A 16997-nucleotide genomic window follows, 5' to 3' on the forward strand; every position below is an offset into this window, starting at 1 on the left:
ATGTTAGGAGTGCTGCATGAGCTGTCAAAGGTGATGAAATTTAAAATTACAGTGTAGTATGCCAAACCTGAAAAGTGGTCCATTTGTACTGCACTCCTAGAAAAGACTCTCTTGTTTCTGGCAAGTGACTATTACTATTTCTTTATCTAGCTGGTGCTGCCTGAGTGTGTTTACACCTGCTTTTAAAAATTCATGGTAGTGAGTGTCAAGCTTGTGTCTACATGGCCTTATGCTACAGCACATAACTTTACCCTCAGAACTAGAGAAGGTGCTTAATGTATGAATAATTATTGGGGACCTCAGACAAACAGTAGAGCTGATAATTGAATGAGCTCCTCGTTCTATGGCATAACTACATCCCATCTTGAAATGTCCACTGTTGCCCGAGAAGGTAGTCTGGAAACTGATGTCTCTTCTGTACTGCTGCAGACCTTTTGAAGTGCAGAATCTTGGTTGAGCAAAAACCACTTGCTAAGTATGGAAAGTGCTCCAGCTGCTTGAAACTTGGTGTGCTGATTTAAAACCTTACTGTTGTGTCCCAAGGAAATGTAAACTTCCAATTGAACTGTGGCCTATCTTGCAGGAAACTCATTGGCTAAGGCCCTCCTCTCCTTTAAGTAGTGAGTTATCATCACCTCCCCAGTAGCTTATTCTCTTACTAGCCTCAAACTTGCGTGACCTGTAAACAGTCTGAACATGTACATGAAAGGAAACAGCAACACAGCATCAGGATCGGGTCTGCTCTATCAGACCTGGCCATTCTCCCTTACCACCAACAGGGAATATAATTGGAGGGCTCTTCTTTGAATAGCAACCAGTTCAGATCCAAGAGCATATTTTCAGACCTTATTTGGGATGGCTTGGTTTTGTAATCTTACCCATTTACCACACACCCTTATCATACCTCTGTTGTGCATGCTACTATCAGTTTTTCCCTCTAGCACCCTCCAATGGCTCTTTCCCCTTCCTGGCTGCTGTCAATTTGCTAACTCCCCACCTCCACCTCTGTATGCATCCGATGAAGTGAGCTGTGGCTCACGAAAGTTTATGCTCAAATAAATTGGTTAGTCGCTAAGGTGCCATAAGTACTCCTTTTCTTTTTGCGAATACAGACTAACACGGCTGTTACTCTGATACCTCTACCTGTTACTCTTTAATCCTGTCTTCCCCATTCTCTTTCCAGCACAACCAGGTTCCAGATCCACATCTGAACCACCTTCCACCCATCCAACCATTCCTTCCCTGTCTTCATTGCTGGCTCTGGAATAACTGCTCTAAAAAACAAAACTCAACCACTTGTGAGCTCTTCATCTCACCAGTTACTGGCTCAAAAGAACTGGATCTGACCTTGCCTCTATCCTCTTAAAGAATAGCTATACAAGGAGCTGGGGGGTGGCGGTGGTAGACCTACTGTGAGCTTGATGAAGCTAGTGTGCTAAAAATAGTGTAGCTTTGGTGGCACTGCCTGACCATGGCAAGTGCCTACATGGTTCAGGTGGGTTTGTAGTTGGTATAGGTGGGTAGCCGGTCCCACCACAGCTACGCTTTTTAGCGCTCCTTGTTTGGGAGCTAGCATGAGTATATTTACAGGAATCTCTCACCTCTAACAGTGCAGACCTAACTTTAAAGAGGCCTCTATCCTCCTACTACCCAGTCTGGATGAGACTATAGCAGGAGTGCTGGGCTCCTTTCCTGCTGCTTCCAACTCCCCATTGAACAGCACTCTTGTCTTGTACCCTGCTGCTGTCAGCTACCATCCACCCACCCACCTCAGCCTTCCTTTATGCTTTCAACTCCTGGCTCCCTCCATCTCCCACGCAGCCCGACTTGACTTAACACACACTGCACATTTTCCCGCCTCTTTGTTCAACTTGCAGCACTGGCTTCCGCCCTCCCAACTCCCCAAGAGTCGTTCATTCAGCTTACCTTGAACAAGCTCTGGTCTTTCAGCATCACCCATGAGCCCCTCTATCAATCTGTCAGCTGGCCTTTCCCAGATTTCTAATGTCAGCATTAATTTGTCTGTTCTCAGTCATCGGCCTCCTGCCCTTTCACTTATATGGCTGACTTTCTCCAGCCTTACTGTTCTCCACCCTTAACTCTTGTCAGCCTTGCCAAGGGGTTTCAGCCCTTGCACACAACATCCACTTCCTCTTTTGCAGCTGTCATCCTGCTGCATATCATGGGGTTTTTGCCAGATACTTTTACTTTCTCCATTACATTTGTTCTCTCTGTTCTGCTATCTTCCGAACTCGGTCAATTGAATCCCAAGTCTGGAACTTCAGCCATGTTTTTGCCACTTTTCACACGCTTCTTAAACATTATACTTAATGATTTTTTTCAAGAGAATGACAAAATACATAACCCTAGGCTTCCCCTCATACCACTCATCTTTCTGCCCACATGCAAAAATTTGTGGCACCTCTACTTTCTGATTTTCCTCATGACTGCTCTCTTCACAGTACAAGCACACAAGTCTCTATCTACCCCCCCCCCAAACAGTCCTGACCTCACTTGCCTTTCAAACTACCACCCCATCTCCCTTCTTTCATCTCTAAGCTCACTGAATGCACTGTCTCTACAGTTAAGCCACTGTCCCTCTCCATTCTATTTTAGACCTCTCCAGTCTATCTTCCACCCCTTGCTCTCAGAGTTGCTCTTGCCCAAAGCACAGAACCAGTACTCCATCCTCATTCTCTTGTATTCCTTTAGCTTCTGAAACTGTCCTTTCGTGATTGTCCTCCATCATCAATAATAGCTCCTTCAGAAGATCCTTCGCTCCTTAACTTCCTGTGGGCATTTCATAGGGTTGTGCCCTTACTTTCCTTCTCTTCAGCCTTTATTTCCAAGTAATCTCATCTGCAGACATATTCAGCTACACTCTCTATGCTGACAACTCTCCGATCTACCTCTCTATTCCAGTTCTTTCACTTGTCTGAACTAATGTCTTAGGCTGTCTGACCGCTCTAGCTCAACATGGCTAAAACCACTTTTAATCCTCTTTCCCACCCCCAAAAGCCTTTTTTTCTCAAATACTACAGACCCCATCCTGCATGTTACAGAGGCCCATATTCTGATCATCTTTGACTTGAACCAATCAAGGTCCTCACATTCAGGCTGCATACAAGTTTGCAGATTCTTCCTGCATAACAGCTTGAAGATATGGCCTTTTTGCAGCCCAGTGTCTCTCTCAGGTCTGGACAGCTGGACTCTTCTGCTCTCCCTGTAACTCATGGAGGTGGCTCAGTGTTTTGGCTTCACAGTCTAACCATGACTCTGGCAGCAAGCCAGGGTCCTCTCAATATGCAGCAGTAGACAGGTGTTTTCTTTGGCTGCTTCCCTTACACCTTCTGTTTTAACTTCTGTGCCCAATTTTTTGGGCAGGGGGGAGCACTTTTCTCTCCTCAGCATTCCTGCTTTTCCCTGGGTCAGTTAACCCCTTGTGGTTTTAACTCTCCCTGCTTGCTCTTCTGCCCCATAGAAGCAGGGCAGAGCAACCAAGAAAGCACTGGGCCATATGCAAGCTATACTCTGAGAGTCAGTTTCCCCAGGATCAGCAGACAGCGAGTTGCATCCAGCCTGACTCCATCCTTCTGTCCTGACTTCCTCGGGGCTGGCAGTGAAACAGGCAAGTGGGATCCCCTACCTACCCAGGCAGCCACAGCTCCAATAAGGGGGTGGGGGAGAATGGACCTAGAACCCTGCTGCAGAGCAGGGAGATGCTCTAACAGCAAGAAGTGCTTTACGCAGGAGGTAAGTCCCAAGGCATCCATGCAGAACAAAGAGGGAAGTTGTGAGGCAACAAGTCATCCCCCTAAAGAGGGGTGCTTTGGGGAAACAAGCCAGCCCCCATCCATCCCAAGCCAAGCAGGAGGGATGAACTGGACATGTTTTTCCCTTTTAAGGGGAATGGGAGCCAGAAGGGGAGGGATTTTGAAGTTCTCTGCTTCCTCTGCTACTGAAGAAAATAAGGGTCTGGCTTTGAACCCTGAGCAGGCTCTTGACAGTAAGCCCTAAGTGTAAATTTCTCCCCTCAAAAAATCCTTGAGGCAGCAATATCTCTCACTACTTCTTTGAGCAAGTGATCAGGGAAGGAACAAGCCTGAGAAGGGCAAGGATATGAATAAGAGCAACCTCAGGCTCTGTAACATTCAAGAACCAAAGGGCTCTATTGGTGTTTGATGCCACTGTTGTTCCCTCTGAAGAAGAATTCTACTGTGAGGAATCCAGAGAGAGAATGACAGAGGCCTCTCCCCAAAAGGGCTTCGAAGCATTCTCCTCCACTGTCAGATTCCCTGCCTTTGCAAGAGCTTACCTTTTCTGGCTGGAGGATCTCTGACTTTGGCTCCATTTAAAAAAAAAAAAAAAAAAAAAAACTAGCAAAAGCCGCTCTATCCCTTAGTAAATCTCCAAAGTGCTTCATAAAAGAGGTAGACAAACCACCTTATGAAGACAATTTCTGATCGCACAGTACCTTTTTAGACTAATTTTTCAGCAGGGCCCATGCTTTGTTTAATGCACAGGTTTGACTTTAATGGGCTTACTCAAATATCTCTCTATTCACAGCCTTTCCAGGTCACATTGACCTACAGGGTCTAGGATTAAATATCAAAGCATTTTCAGCACCAACAGTACAAGTTAGATTAGTCTCCTGTAGGGCCTTTTCTTAAGAATAGCTTTTTCACAGAAACTGCCATCAGTTGGAAATCTGTTGGGAAGGGAGAAAACACCAGATATGAACAAGGTTGGGTGTGGTGAATAGATATTCCCTTAGTGGTCACAATACTGTTTGGTGTTTTGATAGTTTTGTTTTTAAAACAGCCTTACAGTCTGGTCCGAGATAGATCTTTATTAACTGAACAGCACTATTGTGAAAATCTGGAGGATTCTAGGTAATGAATAATACTGGGGTCCACCCATTGAACATACTGTACAACTATCAGCACATACACTGTCCAGCCTGCACACAATAGCACAGGATTCCTGTAGAAAAGAGAAACAACTTGAAACCAGTGGGGTTTTTTGGGGAAGGGGGTTGTTTGAGAGTAATACAACTTCCCCTGTATTGCCAATTCTGGCTCTAAAGTTCTCCTTCCCTCTGTTTTTGTGTGTATGAAAAACTCAAGCCAACTGGCTTCATCAGATGCTGCTATATACAAAGCAAACTGATTATTTAATCCTTCAGTTCTTAGCTTAAAAAAAAAAAAACAAATCTGTTCAGAACTCAATTCACACTATTCTCTAGTACTAAGACCTGCACGAGCAACCATCAATCTATTATTTAACTTGAATGCTGCTCTTTGCATCATTGAAATGGAACATGAGGAGAGGGGGAACAAGCACCACTAAGCAGCAGGTAAGTGATGTGGTGGGAAGGAAGTATGTGAGGAAGGGGGCCACCTGAAAGTAAGAGCCAGAGCGGCACCCCAGGGGAAAGACCAGGAGCAAAATTAGACTGTTGTAAACATCTCCAAAAGAACTCACATTAGGTAGCTAAAAGGACAAAGTAATTGCTGTACTTGCCCTGGAGTGCCATGGGTAGTACACTGCTTCATAGGGCAGTCAAATATCTGAGAACTGCACTATTAGTAAAGAACAGAGCATCAGACCACTTCAAAGAGAGGAAAAAAAACATGCAAACATCCCAACAATTGATAGCTCACTTCCACTGCTTACCTAACCCAGGTAGGTAGGGAGGGTGTATGCTGGTAGTTCAGAGTTGACTAGTCATGTAGTACTGGCTCATTCTAGCTTCTAAAATAACCTTGAGAGACACATCATTTTCCATGTAATCAGTTGCTGTGCTTACCAATAGCCTGTCATGTGGTCCTGGAGGGGAGTTGGTCTGCACACAATATATGAATAGGGAAGTAGTCTACATTTAGGAAAAAGTAGATGAATCCTTAACCTAACACTGTGTCTTAAGGTAGTTTTATTCTTCCTGTCCTTACCCTTCTCACCAAGTAGCTCTGCAGTTGTGTGTCTAACTTGCTTGGTAGCATACCTTGTTTTTTCTTTATTCATTCTTTTCTGTCATTAGCAGGAAAAGGCTAGAATGTAGCCCAATAAAGTAGAGAGCAATATAAGTGAAGCTAGTTTTGGAGAAAAAGCATTTTCTCTTACCCTCAAGTAGTGTAAAATCACGCAGCTCTCTATTCTATCCATTCTGGCAGTCCATTTTACTGATGCAACATTACCCTAAGTAGCATGTGCCTATTCAATTTTGAACTTTAGTACTGAAAAAGTGGGTATTCACAGAGTGAGCTTCAAGAGAGATCTGACAACTTTCTGTTAGCAAGTACGCTGCTGAAGGCAGCAAAACAGATACAAAAGTATTGGCATAGTCAACAAATACATTCTCTTTTCTACCCATTCCCACAACAGGTGTCCTTTATACAGCCAAATTCAACACATTGATGAGTTTATCAATTACCAGTAAGGTAATTACTGCTGGAAATATTCAAGCATTAGCAAAGTTTAGATACAGATTGGAGAACAAGTGCTACTAATAATAGTAGGGCCCAGCTTTTTCTGGATGTGATATTTGACAGATTTCTTCACCAAATAGTCACTGAACCAACAGAAGGCGATGCCATTTTAGATTTGGTATTGGTGAGTACGGAGGACCTTATGGTTGTACAGGACAACCTTGGTTTGAGTGATCATGAGCTAATTCAGTTTAAACTAAATGGAAGGAGAAACAAAAATAGAGCTGCAACTAGCATCCTTGATTTCAAAAGGGCTGACTTGAGGTTACTATATTTGAACATTCCAAAAAGAGGATACTCTGGGGGCAGGGAGGGAAGGGATTTGCTTGCAGCCCCCTGCCCCTGGTCCAGCCACAACTCCACCCCCTCCCTGCCCCATTGGACCCCTTCCCCAAATCCCCAGCCCCACCTCCACCACCTTCCCCCTCCCTCCCACCCACACAAAACAGCTGTTTCATGGCACAAGTGCTGGGAGCTAGGGGGAAAAAGCAGGCACTTCTGAGTGATCAACATTCACCCTCTTGAATGATCAACTCTTCATTGGGGAAGAATGGCAAAATCCCAGATGTTTTTAGATATTTAAAAATTCCTCCCAGCAATTTAAGAAACAAAAAGCTGGACATGTCTGGGAAAATATGGACGTATGGTAACGCTAGTTAACTTAAAAAAATTAAGGGAATTATGTAAGTGGACTGGACCAAAGAACTCAAGGATCTGAATGTAGAGGAGGCTTGGATACTTCGTCAAAATTGCAGAAACTACTGATACCAGCATCCCAAGCAAGGGGAAAAATTTGTAGGGAAGGGTTGCAGACTAAACTGGATAAGCAGCAAACATCTAAAATGGGGGGATTAAGAGAAAGCCGAAAGCTTAGAAGGGATGGAAAATGGGATGAATCAGCAAGGAAAGTTACCTCTTAGAGGGCAGAAGGTATAGGAATAAAGAAAGAACTGCCAAAAGCCAAACAGACTTGTACCTTGCAAAGAGAATTAAAATCAATAGTAAAAGGTTCTCTAGCCATATTAATTAAAAAAAACAAGGAAAGAAGAAGTGGGAGTGCTAAACCCTGAGGATGGGATGGAGATTAAAGATAATCTAGGCATGGCTCAGCACCCAAACTAATACTTTGCCTCAGTTTTTAATAAGGCTGATGAAGAGCTTAGAGATAGTGGCAGGGTGACTAATAGGTACACAGATATGGAGTTAGATATTACCACATCTGAGTGGAAGTCAAACAGCTTAATGAGACTAAATTGGGGTAACTGGAAAAATCTCCATCCAAGAATATTAAAGAAACTAGCATATGAAGTTGCAAGCCCAAGAGCAAGAATTTTTAATGAATCTGTAAACTCAGGGATTGTACCCTATGACTGGAGAATTGCTACTATAGCTTCTATTTTTAAGAAGGGGGGGGGGGGTGATGCAGGAAACAACAGGCCTGTTAGTTTGACCTCAATTGTATGCAAATTGGAATAAATTTTGAAAGAGTAGTTAAAGACAGAGGTGAACTGTAATTGGGATAAAATACAACATGGTTTTACAAAAGGTAGATTGTGACAAACCAACCTGATCTCCTTCTTCAAGAAGATAACTGATTTTTCAGACAAAGGAAATGCAGTAGATCAAATGTGCCTGGATTTCATAAAGTTTGATACAGTTCCACATGGGAAATTAATCCCTATTTTCTCCAATTTAACTAAGAGGAGAATTGAAAGGAGGGTAAAGAACTGGTTAAAGGGGAGACTACAATGGTTCATACGTAAAGGTGAACTGTCAGGCTGGAGGGAGGTTACTAGTGGAGTTCCTCAGGGATCAGTCTTGGGACCAACCTTATTTAACATTTTTATTATTGATCTTGGCACAAAAAGTGGGAGTATGCTAATAAAATTCACAGATGACACACAGTTGGGAGGATGAGCCAATATGGAGGAGAACCAGAATATCATACAAAATGATCTGGATGACCTTGTAAACTGGAGTAATAGAAATGGGATGAAATTTAATTGTGCGAAGTACAAGGTCACACATCAAGCGACTAACTAAGAATTTTTGCTATAAGCTGGGGATATATGATTTGGAAGTGAGAGGAGGAGAAAGTTCTGAGTGTATTGGTTGATCACAGGAAAACTGAGTCATCAGTGTGATGCAGCTGTAAAAAAAGGCTAATGCAGTCCTAGGATGCATCAGATGAGGTATTTCTACTAGAGACAGGGAAGCGTTAGTACTGTTATACAAGGCACTGGTGAGACCTCATCTGGAATACTGTGTGCAATTCTGGTCTCCCATGTATAAGAAAGATGAATTCAAATTGGAACGGGCAGAGAAGGGCTACTAGGATGATCTGAGGAATGGAATGGAAACCTATCTTATGAGAAGAGACTCAAAACAAGCTTGGCTTGTTTAGCCTAACCAAAAGAAGGCTGCAGGGAGATAGTGTTTATCTCTCGGGTGTATTTATAGAGAGTAATCCTAAGAGGGAGAAGAATTATTTAAGTTAAGCGCCAATTTGGACACAAGAACAAATGGATATAAACAGGCCAACAAGTTTAGGCTCAAAATTAGATGAAGGTTTCTAACCATCAGAGGAGTGAAGTTCTGGAACAGCCTTCCAAGGGGAGCAGTGGGGGCAAAAACCTAACTGGCTTCAAGACTGAACTTGATGAATTTATGGAAGGGATGAGACTGCCTACCATGGCATGTAGCCAATCTGCCACTGATAGCTGCAAATATCTCCACTGGCCGTGATGGGATAGTATAGTAGATAGGGAGGGTTCTGAGTTACCCCAGAGAATTCTTTCCCAGGTGTCTGGCTGGTGGGTCTTGCCCACACACTCAGCATCTAAGAGATCACCATATTTGAGGTTGGGAAAAAATTTTCTCCTGGGTCAGATTAGCAGAGACCCTGGAGGTTTTTCATATTTCTCTGCAGCATGGGGCATGGGTCACTTGTAGGTTTAAACTGGTGTAAATAGTAACCTGAAGTCTTTAAGCCATGATTTGAGGACTTCTGTAACTCAGCCAGAGGTTAGGGGCCTATTACAGGAGTGGGTGGGTGAGGTTCTGTGGTCTGCAACATGCAGGACATCAAACTAGATGATCATGATGGTCCCTTTACACCTTAACGTCAAAAACATATGAACAGACTCATAAGTTAAGGGCAGTGCCTCCATTTCTGCCCTTATGGGGGGCATTTTGTGTCAAGTTTCAGTTTCTTCACTTTTTCTTTTATGCAGAGTGCTTTGAGGTAGTTACATTTCGTGTAGGTGTTTCAAGTTCCTATGAACAGACTCTTGTTTCCCCAGAAAGTTGGATGGTTTTTTTATGTATACATTCTCTTGCTTCTTTGCACTTAGTTTGTATTGCTTTTTTATACTACACAGTACTTCAGTTCCATTACACTCAGTTACTTTAAAAGTGTCTTCTTGCTTTACGTTCTCTATAAACTAGGAATAGTATTTTGTTTTGCAAAATGAAAATCTTTCAAAGACTACATGCTTGATTTTACTCATTGGTATTTATTTGCAAGAAAAAAATGGAACAGTGTTAAGACTAAATATCTCGTTTTCATAGTTTAACAAAGACTTTATTGCATAATCACTATTGTATTCATAAGTGCTTTAGAAACAAATATAGTCTATATGCTATTTTTACTTTGAAGTATATCGTGAAGGCACATTCATTTATACATGTAGACGGCTGACTGTTTTTCCATGTTCAATTTACTTTGTTCACATATAAAACTGTACATAACTAACATAATATAATCTGGAATATATTAAAAGTGAGTAGTTAAACTAGAACCATGAGGCTACAGTGTGCAGAAACAAATCAGTGATTTTTTTTTTAAGAGGTCAGATGTACAAATGTGAAGTACAAAGTTTTAAATAAAGAAAATAGCTTTTTATAAAATTCAGAAAAGTGAATTCGCACTTCAAAGTTTCAGCATGTTGAGCACATTTTAAATTATATGATTTTTAATTCTACTTTATTTCATTATGAAATATATTGGCAAAATATTAGCTTTCATAATTCCTATAAATACCTTTATATCTTTTAAATTATTACTTGACCTGTTCTAGAATGGAAAGTGTTGAAGTCTAAAGAGATGTTTTCTTCTGCACAAGGGGTACTGGAAGTCAAACTTTTAAAAAAATTCATGACTCCTTCTCCAAGCTTAGGATGGTGCTCTTGAAACAACTGAAACATTAGGGAGCAGTAGATGAACATCTCTGAAGCAGTAAAGTGTGACATGTGTCACAAACACGCACAGGTTTAGGGTAGGATGGCAGTGCCAGTTCATTGCTGGAACAAGTGTTGCAAAAGATGTCACCACAGTTTCTACAGTGATGCTACAAGACAGTTTAAAGCAAAATTAGGATTGAGTAAGCACAAACTGTACAGTTTAATCTTTAACTACAGCAGGCTATTAGCAAATTGTGATAAACTCCTGCTGCCACCATCCACTGTTTCCTGAGCCTCCACCCAGGACCGTCCCTAGGTATTTTGGTACCCTATGCAGCGGGGGCCTGTGTGGGGCCCCAGGCCTCCATGGGAAGTGGAGTGACCCAGCCCCAGCCTGTTCTGCTCCCCTGGCTCCCAGCCGCACAGCTGGTGAGTGCTGGGGGGTGGTTCCCCCCTCCCCCAAGCCTGGGAGCCAGGGGAGTGGAGCAGGCTGGGGCCGGGTCACTCCACTTACACACGGTGAGTGCAGGGTCAGGTCTGGCAGCAATCTTCAGGGGAGCGGGGCAGGGGCAGGGGCAGGGGCCTGGGGAAGAGCCAGAGCAGGGGCTGGAGCAGCACGCAGCTGTGCAGGGCACCAGGAAATTTCCTGGTGCCCTGTGCAGCTGCGTGCTTTGCATATGGGTAAGGACGGCCCTGCCTCCACCCTCCCCACATCAAGGATCCACTTCCTTCCACATGAGGACTACACAGAATTCAATCTGGAGGCTGTCATCACAGCTGCTTAGCTAGAAGGGGGTCATGCATCTTGAGACATTCATTCTTTCAGGAGACTAAAAAAATGCCTTAGCACTTCCAGTTCTTGCTGGTTAGAAAAGGAAACCACAATGGGAATTGAACCCAAGTTTCTCCAGGGCAGCGCAGTGCACTACCAGAAAGCTACAAATTCCTGCTATCAGGCAACATCCTCATTGAGAGCGCACAAGACTCTGGTTTATGCTAAATCACAGTTTTTAGAAACAATCACCTTTTAAACATTTTTAAAAAACTTGTTCTCTCTCCTCCCTCAGGTTAACGGGATAGTGTTACTCAAAGTCAAGTCAAGTCAATTTTCTCTAATTAGTAATGTATGACAAGATCTAGAATTAGAGGCTTTTAAATACTTCTTCCCTAGCAAAATGAGCTGTGATACATTAGAAGGGTAGATGACTGGTGCCTCTCCATACTGGGCAGGGGGCACCAGCTAAAGGGTAAGACATATGACCTCTCCAGCGTGACTCTTCCCCCACCTAGCCCAGGGTCCTTGCGCTCTGCCCATCCCCTCCGCATGTTACCTGCGGGGGGCCTCTGTCCTCCCATTGCGCTGGCTCCCCCTGGAATGTTTGGCTGCTCTGCCTAGCAGCCAGGCCCTGGACCCACTCCTGGACGCTGCCCAGTGCAGCACAGCCGCTGCCTGGGAGAGTGCCTAGCTGCAGCAGCAGTGGGCTGCCTCCCGTCCAGGCTTGGCTTCCGGGAACGTGGCTGAAGGAGTTTGAGTTGCCCTGCCCCACCCTCCCTGGCATGCTCAGAGTTGGCTCTTGTCCCCAGAAGCAAAGCCTGGGGAGGGAGTGGCGGCAGCCTGCTCCCTGCCCAGGCTCAACTTCTAGGGACAGGAGCTGACTGAGCATGCCGGAGGGGCTCCAGCTTGTTCGACCACTGTCCCCAGAAGCTGAACCCGGGCGGGGGCAGCCTGCTGCTACCGCAGCCAGGCGCTCTCCCAGTCAGCCAGGACACAGTCAGCGTGGATGGAAGAGGCTCTGGCCCTGCCTCTCCCTGCCCGGGCCAGCTGCTGGAGAGACACTTGACCCTTTGTGCACCTCCCACGAGTCGCCAAAAAAAGGGGTATTCTTCACAGTTATCCACTGACCACCACTACCTTTCTTCTTGAAATGGAGAACTCCTTCTCACATTGTTTACAGTGGGTTGCTTCATCATCTTTTAGCCAGGTATGGCCCTAAAATAAAAAAAAAAACAAACAATCACATATGCAAGAAAGATCAGTTCAGTTATGAATTACTTGGAGAAAGGATTTGAAATTGAAGGTGGTTTGGGCTGCAACACTTGGAATTTCCCACAGCCATATTCTAAATCATTTCACTCAGTTTTAAGAGTTATCTGCAGTATGAGGTCATCTAAAATGAAATATGTACAATACTTAATTTACATTTTTATAAAGTGTACAGTACCTTTAGTGCTTTATTTACTTCTTTAATATCTTCCATCTTCAGTTTGGATCTGGAAAAGATAAATTAAGAATTTACTTCGCATTTTAACATGAGATAAAGACGACTATTTATAGAAAAAATGCAACAGAGTTTAGCTGGAACTAAGGGGAGGGGACAAAAAGTCCCAATCCTGCAACCCTTGTGTGCGAATAGTACCACTGAAGTGAATGGATAAACACACATGCACAAGTTGCCCAAACCTTGGTATATACTTTCTCCATACTCATCCATCGTTTCCTAAAATTGACACTTATTTATGTAACTGGATGCTCTTTAATTGTTGCATATGTTATGAATTAGTTTGAAAATCCAACCTCATTTAGCTACAAGGTTCTTAAGTTATTGGAACTTACTGGCTAAGGTGTTGTCCCATTTCTTGTAGAGCTTGTTCCTGTTCTTCACAGACCTTCTCTAACTGCTGCTTCTCATCTTGCAATTTTCGCAGTTCCTATAATTAACACACAATGCTCTGAACAAGAACATGAATGCTGAGCATCTTCAGCACATGTGAAGAATTAGAGGGTTTTTTGCAGCTTTAAAAAACAAACAAAAAAACCCCCACCAAACATTTGACCTTATATAATCTGTGTCCTAGACAATCAACCTAACATGGTGAGGAATTTATGATAGATTAGCTTCTCTGCAAAGCTAGATACCTATTCTTGGACTTTAGGATCTTGCTTTTACTGTGTTTATGTTAATAACCTGTTCACATCTAAATGGTATCCAATTTACGTATTGTAGATCGTCATGGGGAGGTTTTTAAACTGATTATACAAATACAAGGGAAGTGAAGAGATTTTTTTTCAGGCCCCTGCAATCTCAGAGTAAGCTACCATATGTGGCATAAACCAACCAATTCACCAATGGTGCAATTATTATTCAGTCAATATGCAGTGCACACACCTCTTATTCTTTATAGTGCCTAGGACTCCATTGTGTTAGGTGCTGTACAAACACAGAACAAAGAGACTGTCCCTGCCCCAAGGGGCTTACAATCTTAGTAATGTATGCTTTGCTCCTCCAGGCACTTAAAATAAATACAACAAATGCCAATTGCACACAGGGGAGTGGGTTGCTGCAAGTCAATTTAAAGAAGGATTTGTAGAAAATGATTTTAAGAAGCACAGAGGATTTGAAAACTTGTAAAATTAGTCCACTCATTTTAGTTTAAGTTTTTAATATTCACCACTGAAACTTAGGTTATATCATCAATTCATCTTTCTTTTGTAATATGCTGACCCCAAGCTCCTCCTATTTGCATTTTCCTGCACAAAGTTAGTCGAATTGTTGAACATTTTCCCGTAACCACTTTCACAAGTGGGCAATGGGGGAGAGGGGGGTCTATAGAAATAAACTAACTATTCAAGCAAAGGTGGGAAATACTTGCATAGCTTCTGTTGACTTTCCATCCTAACCACTCACCATGCTCCCAACGTGCTTACCTTTTTCAACCCTTCCATTTGTTGCAGTTCTGTTTTTAGCAGACTAGTAGTATCCTTCTCTTGATGTAGCTCTCGTTGCAAAGTTTGTCTCTGTTCTTTTTCAGATTTTAACTCTTTCTCCAGAATTGAGCTGTTAAAATAACGGTGGTTGTAACAGAGGCTGTTTTTACAAAGAGTTTTAGGAAAAAGAAAGGACAGGAACACTTGTCCAATCCAGGACAAAACTGGAAACATTGTTCCAGGAAGGGGGAGAGAGAGGTCTTGGCAGCGCAAAGATCAATAAATTATGTTAAACAATCTTTTCCTTTGGTCACAGCAAGGAAGGAGCAGCCAAGACAGTGGGTTTCAGGGGTTGTGGAGTTTTTATTCAGTTAGGTGTGTACTTGACTGCTTATGTATAAATAATTGAACATACAAAACATTACAATTGAGAGTATATGCACATGTACATAGCCCCATTAGTGAAATCCTGGAAAGGCTTCAATAAGAATCAGCAGCACAGTGGGGGATGCATTTGGTATTAAATTCCAGACCCTTTTAATGCAGCAAGAGATTTTTTCTTTATTTGAATACTGACTCAAAGTGAATCAGACCGGGTTTGAGAACAGGAGGAGTCCTGGGGAGGAGCAAGATAGCATCCCATAAATCAACATGTCACTTTACATCCTTTCCCATTTTTTTGTCTGAATGTTTTCTATTAAGACTCAGCCTTTTGGGTCTCATTTTTTGTCTGCAGAGGATCTAGCACACTCCCTGATGCTAAATAGGTTAATCATTCATAATCTTTGGTTATTAAAGGGAAAAGCATGCAAGTTTAATTCATTTATTAATAAAGCATCCACTAACCATCTTACCCATGTACATACACAAAGTTAATGATTGCAAATAATTTATCATCCATAAAAAACTAGTTATCTATCACTCTTTGGCACTAGAGAAGAAACACAATCTTAAAAACAAAACAGAATTAATTTTTCTTCTTTATATTAAGTATTATAAAAGTAAAAAGAAAGTACCACTGATTGTCCAGCTGGGAGAGTTGTTGCTGTAGAGTCTCAATTCTGCCACCAAACTCTTGCTTCATTTTGATATTTTTTTCTTCTGCTACCTGCCTAGCCTGTTCTGCATGCTGCAATCTAATGCAAAATAAGGCATGCAATGCATTTATTAGAATCAATGCACAAAAGTATTACTTAAGTATGGACAATACTTTCCTTTAAAAAATTCTATTGCACCCATTTTTCTACAGTGGTATAACTGAGACTTTGAATGCACAGCAATAGGACATTTAAAAAACAACAGTTTCTGTGGAAGCCATAAGCAGCCACATAGGATGTATGCCTTAACTCAGCGTACACAGAATACATTTACACATGCAGTAAGTGTTGTGGTATGGGCCAGATCTCTATATATGGGGGCAGAAAGAGAAAATGTGCACAAAGGGGAGGTCAGAGGGTGAGCCTGTTTCTGTACGGAAGATGAGGGTGTAGCGTGGATAGTTGGAAGCTATGGAGGGTTGGGGGGGGGTGGGGAGGGAGTGGAGAGGCAAAATTTTAAGCAGTCAGTGCTCTGCAATGTGGGGAGAAGTTGATCTGTGTTGGGGCAACCACAGGGAACCCCCATCACACTTGTCCATATCATCTAGTTTCCTTGCCCCCTGCTCAGGTCCATCAGAATGGTCTCATTATTCAGTGCTGCCTCTGTTGTGGCCCCTGTCACAGATTGTCTGTCTGTCACAGACTGGAGCTAGGGAGGGCTGTGAAGCTGGGCCAGGGAGGTAGCATATGAGAACAGATGTATCCTTCTCTTAATGTATGGTTACACCAAATAAGGAGAGTAAATGATTAAGTTTTATATATTTCTATATATTTATATTTCCAGTATATAGTGATTATGTGGAAGTGCCTGAAGTTTGGAGTTCATGGTGTGTGTACATCTATTTGAAGGCAAAAGAAAGTAATACATTGATGGCTACACTTCAAGGCAGGATGATTTTAATAGTGTTGTGTAGAAGAGTTACCAAGTATTTTATGCAATAGGCAGAACAGAAAATTCAAAGGATCACATTAACATTAACTGTGGTAAATGTGGAGACTAAATTCAGCCACTTGAAGTATGAAATGGAGGGATCTTAGTCCGGATTTAATTGAAAAGCTCAGCCAAGTCTTAACTATGCAGGCACTACTGAGGCTTCAGTAATATGTAAGAATATTGGAAGTTCACACAATATTATTTTTCCAGCATTGCCTTTTTAAGAGTTTGTAAATATTACCTCTCTTCCATTTGTTTCATAGTAGACATCATCTGATTTGTTTTTCCTTCAAAAGAGGATATTGTTTCTTTTTTCTGTTGCAGTGAGCTCTCTGAATTCTGTAAGAAGAAATTTGAGCAGATAATTTCACATAAATTATTCTTTAATATTCCAAAGTATAACCAAAATAATAAGGTTTAGAGCCAAAGTTTAGTGCTTGAGAAAGAAAATCAAGGCTATTTTGAAGAATTTGATGCAGTCAGAAGAAAACTGAAAAGGGCAAGATGTACTAAATGGTGTTCTCTGTTTTGATGTACCAGAGAGGGAGTAATGGGAGACCAAAGATCAGGGAGTTGGCATAGGAGGGGTT

General features: G+C 42.4%; 1 protein-coding gene across 4 annotated transcripts in view; it reads right to left on the reverse strand.

Moving 5' to 3' along the window:
* Positions 1 to 9983: 9983 nt before the first annotated feature.
* The window catches only part of RUFY1 (RUN and FYVE domain containing 1), a 36707-nt gene continuing 29693 nt past the window's right edge, over positions 9984 to 16997 (reverse strand). For all 4 annotated transcript variants that reach the window (XM_048862047.2, XM_048862049.2, XM_048862050.2 and 1 more), the window contains exons 12-18: positions 16649 to 16746; positions 15393 to 15512; positions 14377 to 14506; positions 13285 to 13379; positions 12893 to 12941; positions 12583 to 12660; positions 9984 to 10837 (exon numbers count right to left, since the gene is read on the reverse strand). In XM_048862047.2, coding sequence (XP_048718004.1) covers positions 10694 to 10837; positions 12583 to 12660; positions 12893 to 12941; positions 13285 to 13379; positions 14377 to 14506; positions 15393 to 15512; positions 16649 to 16746 — 714 coding nt within the window. In that variant the 3' untranslated portion in view covers positions 9984 to 10693. The remainder of the gene's footprint in view (positions 10838 to 12582; positions 12661 to 12892; positions 12942 to 13284; positions 13380 to 14376; positions 14507 to 15392; positions 15513 to 16648; positions 16747 to 16997) is intronic.

This window comes from Caretta caretta, chromosome 8, assembly GCF_965140235.1.
Source record: "Caretta caretta isolate rCarCar2 chromosome 8, rCarCar1.hap1, whole genome shotgun sequence".
NCBI classification, from domain to species: domain Eukaryota; kingdom Metazoa; phylum Chordata; order Testudines; family Cheloniidae; genus Caretta; species Caretta caretta.